This window comes from Brassica rapa, chromosome A05 (genome assembly GCF_000309985.2).
Source record: "Brassica rapa cultivar Chiifu-401-42 chromosome A05, CAAS_Brap_v3.01, whole genome shotgun sequence".
Classification (NCBI taxonomy): Eukaryota; Viridiplantae; Streptophyta; class Magnoliopsida; order Brassicales; family Brassicaceae; genus Brassica; species Brassica rapa.
Window position 1 is genome coordinate 21,704,362 of NC_024799.2, and position 11,728 is coordinate 21,716,089.

At 33.9% G+C, this 11,728-nt stretch overlaps 2 protein-coding genes across 3 annotated transcripts; one reads left to right on the top strand and one right to left on the bottom strand.

Annotated features, from left to right (window-relative positions):
• Positions 1 to 4,035: 4,035 nt before the first annotated feature.
• LOC103869807 (probable F-box protein At1g60180) lies at positions 4,036 to 8,961 on the bottom strand. Its single transcript, XM_009147879.3, has 3 exons — positions 5,090 to 8,961; positions 4,713 to 4,886; positions 4,036 to 4,638 (listed from the first exon to the last, which is right to left on the bottom strand). Exons 1-3 carry the CDS (start codon positions 5,963 to 5,965, stop codon positions 4,342 to 4,344), a joined length of 1,347 nt encoding a protein of 448 aa, XP_009146127.3. The 5' UTR covers positions 5,966 to 8,961; the 3' UTR covers positions 4,036 to 4,341.
• Positions 8,962 to 9,622: 661 nt separating this feature from the next.
• Positions 9,623 to 11,682, top strand: LOC103869606 (target of rapamycin complex subunit LST8-1). 2 transcript variants are annotated; one of them, XM_009147683.3, is made up of 10 exons: positions 9,623 to 9,878; positions 9,960 to 10,061; positions 10,142 to 10,254; positions 10,394 to 10,463; positions 10,622 to 10,699; positions 10,797 to 10,913; positions 10,983 to 11,065; positions 11,142 to 11,221; positions 11,303 to 11,362; positions 11,441 to 11,682. In XM_009147683.3, the coding sequence occupies exons 1-10, from the start codon at positions 9,771 to 9,773 to the stop codon at positions 11,545 to 11,547; spliced, it is 918 nt and encodes a 305-aa protein (XP_009145931.1). In that variant the 5' UTR covers positions 9,623 to 9,770; the 3' UTR covers positions 11,548 to 11,682. The 2 variants fall into 2 exon arrangements, with proteins under 2 accessions (XP_009145931.1, XP_033148110.1); XM_033292219.1 differs by having other exon boundaries at positions 11,142 to 11,362.
• The last annotated feature ends 46 nt before the right edge of the window (positions 11,683 to 11,728 follow it).

The following is an 11,728-nucleotide window of genomic DNA, read 5'->3' on the forward strand; positions in this document are numbered from 1 at the left end:
AAGTTTCCGAATGGTTTGTGAAAACATAGGGGTTTACCATGCTGTTCAAATAACATCACCATTGGCACTCTATACATCTGTTACATTCTAAATATGTGTGCTATGAGAACTAAAAATTCACTCTTCCCTAGAACTTTTGTTTTTTTTTTACTTAAAAAAATCAAATAATCAACAAATAAGACTTTATAACATGCCTTCATTCGAATAATTAAGATTTTTTTTCAGATTTTTCTACCGTATAAAATGGTTAAATCCCATGTTGGAGACCTACATTCTACGCATGATAGAAAATTGCATTGTATAGAAACGATAATTATGTAAGTACAGAAATATTCTTAAACATTATATTTTAGTACACGAACGGAGGATACACTAAAATTAAAGATTGGATGATTTTGCTTTGATAAAAATCCATTCAAATAAAAATGTAAAACGATACACTAAGAATTCTACCTAGCAAATTTTACCAGATATAATGACATGTTAATTAATAGGTTTTGATTTGAAAAAAAAAAAAAAAAATTAATAGGTTTTGATCAAAATTTCTTATATACTTGGAACATACATGATGAGAAATACAAAGAAAAAATAGCTTTTAAAAATAGTTAAAGTGTCTTTCTATAATAAAAGTGGTTTTTGAAATATGTGTATTTAAAATTTAATTTTTAAAATAGTTAAAAAAGTTACTACCAAGAAAGACAATAGCGGTTATAGTACAGGAGGTCAATGCTTATACATACTTCCATTAAATTATTTAACTTATAGAGATATATTATGTCAGATCGAGAATAAACCCAAATATGGATAATAATGTATGCTAAATAAATTGATTCAGTAAAAATAATATCTTAAGTTAAGCTTCAAATTTATGTAACTTTCTTGATGGTTACGGAGAAGATTACATTGAAGGGAATAGTGATCAAATTCAGTTACTTTAAAATAAACAACAAAGCAACGCGTCTAACCATGAGACCAGCAGTTGTGTCCCTTAGCAAATGATAGCAATGCTTCGAAATTAATTGCAATAATGCTTCGGATATTATTTAAGTGATTAACCATTCACATTTTTCGTCTACTCAGAATTTGAAACAACACAAAATTACTCTAACAGTTCTATGATCCATGTTAGTAACTCTCCGAATTGTATATATCATGCTTTAATCCATGTTTTCTCGTCGACATCTCTCATATACTGTGTTAACATGTCATATTTTGTCTGTATATTGCGTTTATGTGTAACCCACTCTAACTCGGCAAATCCATATTCATATCTTTAGATACGTACATCTCTTCTTAAAGTCATTCTTCAGTTATCATTAAACTGGTTTGTGAATCAACAATGGAATACAATTTGATTGTCTTTGGATGTTTGTGGATTCAGTTGATTATATTCGATACTAAAAATCTACAATATAGAGTTATGTCTCACTGAATAATTAACTCCATGTGTTTGGGATATAGTAACGTGTTGCAGGGTGTGTTAGGTACATGGATTCTGAGCTAATAGGTGACGCACCAATCAACATTTAATTAAAGGTTTTATCTTTTGAAATATTAACTGATAGTTAAATCCAATTTTTCACTTAAACACAAAACTATTAATGCAAAAGCTGTATTATCAATAAAGCCATATAACTGTATGCAAGATACTTTTGTAATACATATTTTTTTTCGAAAGTAATTAATTGTAAACAAGTTTTTTTTTTGTCATCAACATAAACAGACTCATACAGACTCTGTAAACCAAACCGGGAACTCTCTATCCATATGAACGACAAAAGACGGTTGTTTCCTGGCACTGCGTGCTAGACTATTCGCCTTTGAATTTAGCGTTCTTGAGACATGGATGAGCTCTGAGCTAATGAAGCTTTCTTTAAGGGTTTTTATATCTTCCAAATAAACTGCAAATGCTGGCCATTCATCAGGTTCCGAAACCATATTCACCAATTGAGAACAATCCGTTGCAAATGTGACTTGATACTGACGCAAATTTCTCATACACTCTATTGCTCACAGTAAGGCTTCCATCTCTGCATGAAGAGGAGAGAGACTAGCCCTAACATTTCGTGCCCCCATTAAACCATCAAAACCTTCTAAAGTACTGTACCAACCCTGGCCTGAGAAGAAGTCATTTTCTTTCCAGAACCCATCTGTGAAACACCATCGTCCCGAGATCATCGCATGGGTTTCTTACCTAGCAATAATAATAATAACGAGAGAAATTCAGGGACAGATTCTCAACGTTGTGTGACGTGGCAAACTTGATCCACCTGTCTACGTATGGTATTTTCTCCTTCGTAATGGGTGTTATTAGGGGGTCAAAACTCTTTGTCTTCGGGGCTGTGTAGCGAGCTAGGGTTTCATTTATCGAAGCGGCAGTCAGTGTATCCCCACCTAAGGTGATAGAAGGTATCTCGCACCACACATGTCTCCATCGTCTAGACAAGAGGGATGTAGACATGGCCAGTTTGATCGGAATTAAGCAGAGCATGTGTTGGAGGATCCCATCTGGTAAATTGCTGATCAAGTCTTCGGCTCCTTTGATCATCATGTCTTCGGTCATCCTTTTTTCTTTTTTTTGCGATGTTAGTCTTAGGTCACAGTTTTATATATAGGATATTGTTGAAAGGTTATATAATGGGCTTAGACCCAAAATAATAATGAGCTTTAGTTTATATCTGAAAAGATCAAACCAGATAACCAAATTTAACAAGGCCACTAGGGGTGGGCGTTCGGGTACCCGTTCGGGTTCGGATCAGTATTTCGGATTTTCGGGTATTTTGGTATAGAAGTATAGAACCCGTTCGGGTATTTCTGTACTTCAGGTCGAATTCGGGTATTTTTAGTTCGGGTTCGGTTATTTCGGATCGGATTCGGATATTTAGATTTTGAAATTTAAAAAAAAAAATTTCATCTCTCAAATTTTTTTGTATTTAAAAATATAACTTTCACTTAACTAATTTTTTTATTTTTAATACATTGAATGGTTAATATATTTGGACATAACATTTTGAAACTAAAAAAAGACATTAATTTGGTTATTGTTTTTAAATTTTGGATGTAATTTTTTGTTAATTCTTGAAATAAAAAGTTTGACATGCATTTTAAGTGAGTAGCAAATCATTTTCTCCGTAATTTTATGTATATCATATGAACTTAAAGTATGTGTAGTATCAATATAAATATTTTATATAAAATGAGAGATGTAAACTAGAAATATATGGTTAATTATACATATATTCGGTTATTTTCGGATATCCATTCGGGTTCAGATATTACCTGTTCGGGTTCGGATATCCAATCTCTCCTAATTCAATACTCGTTCGGATATTTTGCAACTTCGGTTCGGATTTCAGTTCGGGTTTTTCGGATCGGGTTCGGATACGGCTTCGGATATCGGGTAAAATGTCCACCTCTAAAGGCCACTGTAAAAAGCACTTCCACAGCAGCAAAGCCGGTTCTACATACAAGTGAAACATTAATTTATGATCATATCCCTTGTATATTAGTCATGGATCATTATAACATATTTTCGTAGTCACGTGTCACCACGAAGATGATTCTTAGAATTCTTAGAAAAATAAATTGATTCATATAAACATATACTATGTTTTTTTATTAAACTAACTATCATTAATTAGTAGTGTACAAAAAATATTTTTTCCTTCCTTAAATCAAAGTTACAAAATTACCTAATATGGTTGACATAAATATGACAATTAATGACTATGAATAATATATATTTAATAAGAATTATTGTATCATCTCCCTTTTTTAATTTTATATTATTAAAACAAATTAAACAATCACATTAAGCATATAATAAAAAAAATAGATTTATTTTCTTACATGTTATATTTGGACTTTTAAAAACAATTATAAATTACTAAAATGGTAAAAGTCCAGCATTGAAAATTTTGTGATCAATGGTTTAACTTTTTTTTGTTCAATCAAGATACAAATGATCATATATCGTAGGAGTGGCTCATATCGGGTATTTAAGATTTTTGGGTATTTCAGTATAAAGGTATATAACCCCGCTCGGGTATTTCTATACTTTTGGTTCGGGTATTTTATGTTCATCTTCTTCTCTTGGGGCTTCTAGATATATTTCATAAAAACTTTTATCAACAAGCTAACTAAAACCTAGCAATATTCACATCTGCTTTTGATACACTCTAAAGAAGTCGACTTGTATATGGCCTGAAATTTGTGTGACCAAATCAAAGGCGACTTCTAGTGTGTTTTCGTTTGGGAAATGTAGATATTCAATAAAGTACACAAGTTATATAAAATAAAAATAAATGTTCAATGACACTCAAAGACTTTAACCCCTATGATTCACCACTCCTCTGATGCCATAGGCTTGTTGGTGGAGGAGAGCACAATGGTAACATTGCTGTTGTGAGGAAGCGTTGGAATCACGTATTCAATTTTAAACGTAAGGTAACGTTCATCCAGCAGTACGACAATCTTGTCTAGTTTCTCTGTGTTCTTAAGCACGAGTTCCATGAATGAAGTTACATGCTTTGGTTGTACATTCAAACGAGACTTATTCCAAGAGAAACCATCTTTTGACTTCCAGCATTGATCCGGACTCAAGGACTTTAGTTTCAAGTATTGGTCAAGATGCTCCCCCTGTAAAACATTAATAAGATACACAAGACGTTCCTTGGATAATAGCTAGAAAAAGAGGTTGATGATGAATTTACCGGCATCGAGTTGTAAATCTTTCCACGTACTATTAGCTTCTCTAAATCAGGTGAGTTTTGTAACAACCTTTCTATACCAGGAATAACATACTTACAGATCACAGTATCAAGAGTCAATGATTTGACCTTGAGAATAGGGAAAGGAACACCACAAATCTCAGCCAGAGATAAAATCTAACAGAAAGAACAAAAAAGATTATGAATATTGATTAGTACCGAGCTTTTTACGTATAAGACTTTTCAAACGTTCTTTGAGCTATAGAAAATCAGACTAACAAACACTAATTAATCCATATAGAAAAGGGGACCGTGCAACCAACCAACTTTTAGGCATTAGACAATGCAATAATATCAGCCCCCCAAAAAAGCGTAAATACCTTAACAAAGTTTCCACCAAACGTAAGCTTCTCTGCGTTTTGTAACTTCTCTAGATTTTTTAGCACCATGACTTGGAGAGGTTCAGCCTTGAACTTGAAGTTAGGGTTACTTAGGGCATAGCAAATGTCCAGCTTAGCTTCGGTTAAAGAAGCGACATCAACCAAAGTACACGATGACTGCGAGTGCAACAATCTGAGACAGTGGATATGTGGTGCCACAATCTGCCTTGGACCCTCAGCCCCCATGTTACGGTGTACTAATAATGTTCTCAAACGTAGGGATTTGCTGAGATCAAGAACCTTTAGTTTATAGCAGTCATACAATGTTAAGTTTTCAAGAACAGGACAACCGGATATAATCTTAGACATAGATTCATCAGAGAGTCTACAGAATCTCAAGGATAACTTCTGCAACGATGTCCAAGACACAGTGCAGTAGGGAACAATCTTATGAGAATAGATTTTGAGTTGCTTGAAAGAATCACTACTGTAGAAGAAATCAGGAAGCTTAAACTCTTCATAAGAAGAACATAAATCCAGGGAAAGATTCTCAAAGTTGTGTGACATGGCGAACTTGATCAACCTGTCGATGTATGGTATGTTCTCCGTTATGTTTTCTAAAATGAGATGAAAACTCTTCGTCATGGGAGCTGTATATCGAGTTAGGGTTTCGTTTACAGAAGCTGCCGTCAGTGTATCCACATCTAAGGAGATAGAAGGTACCTCGCACCATAAATGCCTCCATCGTCTAGACAAGAGGGAAGTACTGATGGCTACTTTGGTGGTCGGAACAAAGCAGAGTATGTGTTGGAGGATCACATCTGGTAAGTTGTTGATCCTGTCTACAGCTCCTTTGATCTTCCTGTCGTCGCCCATCTATATTTGCGACATATTCTTAGGGCAAAAGATTATATATAGGATATTATATAATGGGCTTAGGCCCTAAATTCAAATTAGCTTTAGTTCACATTTGAAAAGATCAAACCAGATAAAACAAATTCATTCCTTAAACGTGTGGGACGTGAGGCCTCTACTACCTACACTCTAATTCATCCTCCCAGTATATTCAAACTAAAGCAGGTTTCTAAGAAGATCAATTTAAGCTAGTGTAGGACCAAAATGATCAGGTGTTATTGTAGCATAATTTTTCATAACAACATCCACCTTCCCAATTTTATAAATTGGTACCATAATAGCTAAAATGATCCTTTTAAAAAAAATTGTAGTACTGACACCAACATTTCATCAGAGACTTGCAATAGAATAGCATATACTAGTGTTTGATTAAAGGATTGATGATCTAATACATGAAAATATACTTATAGATAGAAAAAAAAGGGGTTTTCTTGATCATTATTCACATAGAAAGTCGTATGTTTTGTAGAGACGAGCAAATTTTATTTTATTTTATGTTATTTTTTTTTGAGTAACGAGCAAATAACTTAGCTATAAAACATTTAAACATTCCATACATAGAGACACTCTGCTCTAGAGATTGCTTCAATCTTAAAGCTTTAATTTCTTGTCGGGATTATTGTCTGTACGGAACACAAACTGATACGTTTTTTTTTTCTATTGGGGCTAGGTGTTTCTTTCTCCAGCATGTGAATAGGCTTGAGATAACTCCAGATAAGCATCATCTGGCTGCAGCTTGTAATCCTCATATACGTCTCTTAGACGTCAATTCCAACAGCCCACAACCTGTAAAGATTCACCCTTTCTATTGATTTACAATATGTGTGGTGCTTTTACCTTTTCTTGAATGGTCTCTGTGAATACGGATCAAGTGATGACGTATGATTCACACACCAACAATGTTATGGCACGATTTCTAAAGTTTATTTGTTTTTTTCTAAATTTAAATACGTACAGAGTTCATGAATGGAAAAGACACGTCGGAAGAAGTTTAATTTGAACTTTTTTTCCTGAAAGTATTTAGGGAATTCGGTTTGGTTCGATTATATTGGTTTTTGGTTTGGTTTGGATAAAAAGTTGGAATCATCTAGTATATGAAATAGTTTTTTTTTGTTCATGTTTTCAGTTAATTCGGGTTAAAAATTCAGAAATTTTGAGTTTTTAAATATTAATTTTTTTTGAATTTTCAGATAAGAATTTGGATAATTTTAATTATTTATGTAAAGAATTATTCCGGTAGTCGAGTTTATAAATAGTATTTTAAAAATATTTGATTATTTTAAAATTAACTATAGTTTATATTTATGAATATATAAATTATTTATAGAAATTTAGACATCCATTTGGTTCTTGATTCGATTATGGTTTGATCTCTGGTTTTTTTTTTGTTATAGGTATAAGATTTTCTCATCCAAACTTCGTTTTCAGTTCAGTTTGGTTTGGTGTTTGGACTTCGGATAAATATGTATAAACTTAATAGAAACTAAGTCTAACAAAATGGAATATTACCAAAAAAACAAAGGTCCTGAATATAAAAAACACTCTCCATGATACTCACCATCCTCTTATTAACCTCCAGACTCCAGAGAGCACCACAGACTGAGCTCCATAATTTTAATGTCCAAGCAATGCAATAAATTTTTGGGACGTGAGGCCCCTACTACCTGCACTCTAATCCATCCTCCCAAAATATGCAAACTAAAGCAAGTTTCTAAGAAGATCAATTTAAACTAGTGGACCAAATTGATCAGGTGGTATTATAGCATATATTTTTCATAACAACATCCACTCTTTAAAGGGGCTTTCTTATATAGATAAACATAGAAACATTAATGCATAGCGAAAATTTAAAGGCGAATACGAGGGGAAGCTAGAAACGAATAAACACAGAAACACTAGAGAAAGAGCATAGACCATAACTGAAGAAGCTCTACAACATTCACCTTTCCAGTTTTGTTTTGTTTTTTTGTCGCCCATTTAAGCTAAGATCAAGTAGTGGTCAGAGAAGCCGATTCTATGGAAAGTATTTCCGTCTGGTCGGATCTGATCTATATGGGAAAAATATAGCATTTGGTTCTTGATTATTTTGCTAACGCGTCTGTCTGACCATTTATACTCCGAGAAATATGAGACATGCTCACATCTTCGAAATCCTCAAGTAATCTCTAGAACACCGTGACTATCGCGAATGTTAGCCAATCCACTGGGTTTGTAGTCATGTCCACTAGGTCCGAGCAGTTCGTCTCGAATCGTATCAAAATTATCCTTATGTCTCTCATACATGAGACTGCCCAAAGTAAACCTTTCATCTCAGCATGCAAAGCTGATAGACTATTGCTTCACGCCCACCTTTCCAGTTTTGTTTATTGGTCTCATAATAGCTGAAAATAATTGTTTTAGAAAAACATTGTAGTTGTTTCCAAAAAAAAAAAAAAAACATTGTAGTACCAACACCAATATTTTAAGAGACTCGGTAGAACAGCCTTACACTAGTGTTAGTAAAAGGATTGATTGCTCTAGTTATCAAAATTATATATACAAATAAAAAATTAGACAAATTTATAAATTGATACTAATGTTAGCATTTAATTTAATAAATTTACAACAATTAAAACCACTTTAAAAAGTTATAAACTAATTTGAACTGTATAAAAATTGGATTTCAATAAAAATCGTTTTGGTTATAGAAGATAGGCCGTCTAGACGACTTAAACTGATTTCGGCAAATACTTATTATGTAACAAAGCTAAAAAAAATGGGCAATTGTCAATAATAGCACCTTTTGAAGTTTATGTCTCAAAAATGACACTAGAAGGAGAAAGTCACAAAAATGACATTCATTAAAGAGTAAAATATCCCTAATACCCTTAGATTAAAATTAAATAAACAAACAAAAATAAATAAATTAAAAATTAAAAAAAAAAATTTATAGTTTCAGATTATATGTTTTCAGATTCGAAATTTTATAATTTTTTTTCGATTTTTTTTTCTTTTTTTTCGAAATTTTTTTTTTTCAAATTCTTTTTATAATTTAAAAATACTTTTTGTTTTTAAAATTTTTATCTTTTATTTTAGTATTTATTTTTTATAAAATTTTAAACCCTAATTCCAAAATTCCACCATTTAACTCTAAACCCTAAGGTTTGGATTAATTAACCCAAGGGGTATAAGTGTATATTTACCTCTTTAATGAAACCTATTTTTGTGACTTTGAACCTTGAGTACTACTTTGGGAACAAAAACTTGGTTTAGTGCTATCTTAGTCTTTTTCTCAAAAAAAATCTTAGAGTACCATTAACTCTAGCACCCTAGATGAGGTGTTTAATTTTCTTTTTTTTAAGTTTTTTGTCTGATTTTTTTTAAAAAAAATTAAAAACGAACCAATTACGGACTGTTACGTGTCGGAATCTGCAAAATAGTGTAAGCACTGAGAAAACACGGCGCTTAATTTGGACTCAGAAGCTGCGACGCTTGTTGTATTTGCGGGACCACAGTTGATAAGCACCTCCTAATCAAGTGCGATAATGATGCTCTATAGCTTCCGTAAAGGCCATTTGGAAGTATTTGACTTCAGTCCTTATATTTATAAATATCACAATGAGGCCTTACTTATTTATACATGACAATTTAACCCCAGCATATATTTAAAACACTAAAACACCCCCAGATTTAATTATGCAAGATTGATTATTCTTAATTTTCTTCTGCTACTCTCCGGTCATCTTCGATCCTCTCAATCGCGAAACCCTAGTTGTGAAGATCGAGAATGAGTCAGCCATGTGTAGTTCTCGCAACAGCGAGCTACGATCACACGATCCGATTCTGGGAAGCCGAGAGCGGTCGGTGTTACCGTACCATTCAGTATCCTGACTCGGTAAGGAGAGACACACTCTTCTCTCTATAGATCATCTTAAAAGCTTTCAACTTTCACAAAACCCTTGTCTTGTTTCTTCAGCATGTGAATAGGCTGGAGATAACCCCAGATAAGCGTCATCTGGCAGCAGCTTGTAATCCTCATATACGTCTCTTTGATGTCAATTCCAACAGCCCTCAACCTGTAAAGTTTCACCCTTTCTTTTGTTTTACAGTGTGTTTGTGTGTGGTTTTACTTGAATGATCTCTGTGCGATTGAATCAGGTGATGACTTATGATTCACACACCAACAATGTTATGGCAGTGGGGTTCCAGTGTGATGGGAAATGGATGTATTCTGGATCAGAGGATGGTACTGTTAAAATCTGGGACTTGAGGTAGTTTTTTTGTAGTGTTGAGTGTCAATAGATTAAATCATTAAAGTGCAAATGCTAGGAGAAAAAAATCTTGTCTTGAAGCTACTTCTTCTTAAGTTGATTTGCATTTCTTTGCTGACTCGTAAGACCAAAACTGTAGGGCTCCAGGTTGCCAAAGAGAGTATGAGAGTGTTGCCGCTGTTAACACTGTTGTTTTACACCCAAATCAGGTATATCAGCTGTAAAAGCATGTGTCATCAGTATACACTTAAGAGATCTGTTTATGCTGCTCTTAACAGACTTGTGTTTGCTTCTAGGATATTTGTCTCAGTTGCAATCACATTGTGTTTAGTCTTTATTCATGAACATTGCGTTTTTTTTTCTACAGACTGAGTTGATATCTGGAGACCAAAACGGCAATATACGTGTATGGGATCTCAGAGCAAATTCGTGTAGCTGTGAACTGGTAATTTTCTTGACACGATTGTTACATTTATCTTAGCTTTCACCCAAACAGGATCTTTAAACGATTCTGTGTAATCACTCTCTTGTGGAACTAATAGGTACCAGAAGTTGATACACCTGTACGCTCTCTAACGGTTATGTGGGATGGGACTATGGTTGTTGCTGCTAACAACCGTGGAACATGTTATGTTTGGCGCTTGTTGCGCGGAAAACAGGTATGATAAGTCATTAAAGTCACAATCGTATAGTTGCCATTGCCATTTAAATTGTTGTATCGTTTTCAGACGATGACAGAGTTTGAGCCACTTCATAAGCTGCAAGCTCATAACGGCCACATCCTTAAATGCTTACTCTCTCCTGCAAACAAGTAATGTGTTTCTGACACTCTCTTATAAACCGATGTTCGTCTCCCTTCCAAGCGCTTATATATAGTTTGTTAGCAGATATCTAGCGACTGCATCATCTGATAAAACTGTCAAAATATGGAACGTCGATGGTTTCAAACTAGAGAAAATTTTAACAGGTGAGCTCCCCCAAGTTTTTGTAGATAAACTTTTCTCATTCTCCATTGCTCTCTTACACTCTCATCAACCTTATCTAACAGGACACCAAAGATGGGTATGGGACTGCGTCTTCTCAGTGGATGGAGAGTTTCTTGTAACAGGTAATCATCACTAATCTCCATCTTAAAAAGAGACAGAACAGTCTTCTAAACTGGTTTTTGATTCTGTAATATGCACAGCATCATCGGACATGACGGCTAGGTTGTGGTCTATGCCAGCGGGAAAAGAAGTCAAGGTGTACCAAGGTCATCACAAAGCCACCGTGTGTTGTGCCCTCCATGATTAAAAACATGAATTATTAGTCAAACAAACTAAATAAAAAAAACAGATAATCATTTCTCTCTTTTGTGTGTTTAGGAAACTCTTGTACATTTGTATCAGATTCATCTCAAGTTTTAAACCTTTAATTGTTAGTTTCTTACTCCGACCTCCCTATGATCAAACAACTCAGAAATATAATGACGAAA

Excerpts from the sequence above, each read along its gene's own strand:
- LOC103869807 (XM_009147879.3), bottom strand. The coding sequence starts at position 5,965 with ATGGGCGACGACAGGAAGATCAAAGGAGCTGTAGACAGGATCAACAAC. Across the intron at positions 4,887-5,089 it reads TTGGTGGAAACTTTGTTAAG|ATTTTATCTCTGGCTGAGAT; the intron begins GTATTTACGCTT and ends TCTTTCTGTTAG. Across the intron at positions 4,639-4,712 it reads AGATTTACAACTCGATGCCG|GGGGAGCATCTTGACCAATA; the intron begins GTAAATTCATCA and ends AATGTTTTACAG.
- LOC103869606 (XM_033292219.1), top strand. The coding sequence starts at position 9,771 with ATGAGTCAGCCATGTGTAGTTCTCGCAACAGCGAGCTACGATCACACG. Across the intron at positions 10,464-10,621 it reads TTGTTTTACACCCAAATCAG|ACTGAGTTGATATCTGGAGA; the intron begins GTATATCAGCTG and ends TTTTTTCTACAG. Across the intron at positions 10,914-10,982 it reads GCTTGTTGCGCGGAAAACAG|ACGATGACAGAGTTTGAGCC; the intron begins GTATGATAAGTC and ends TATCGTTTTCAG.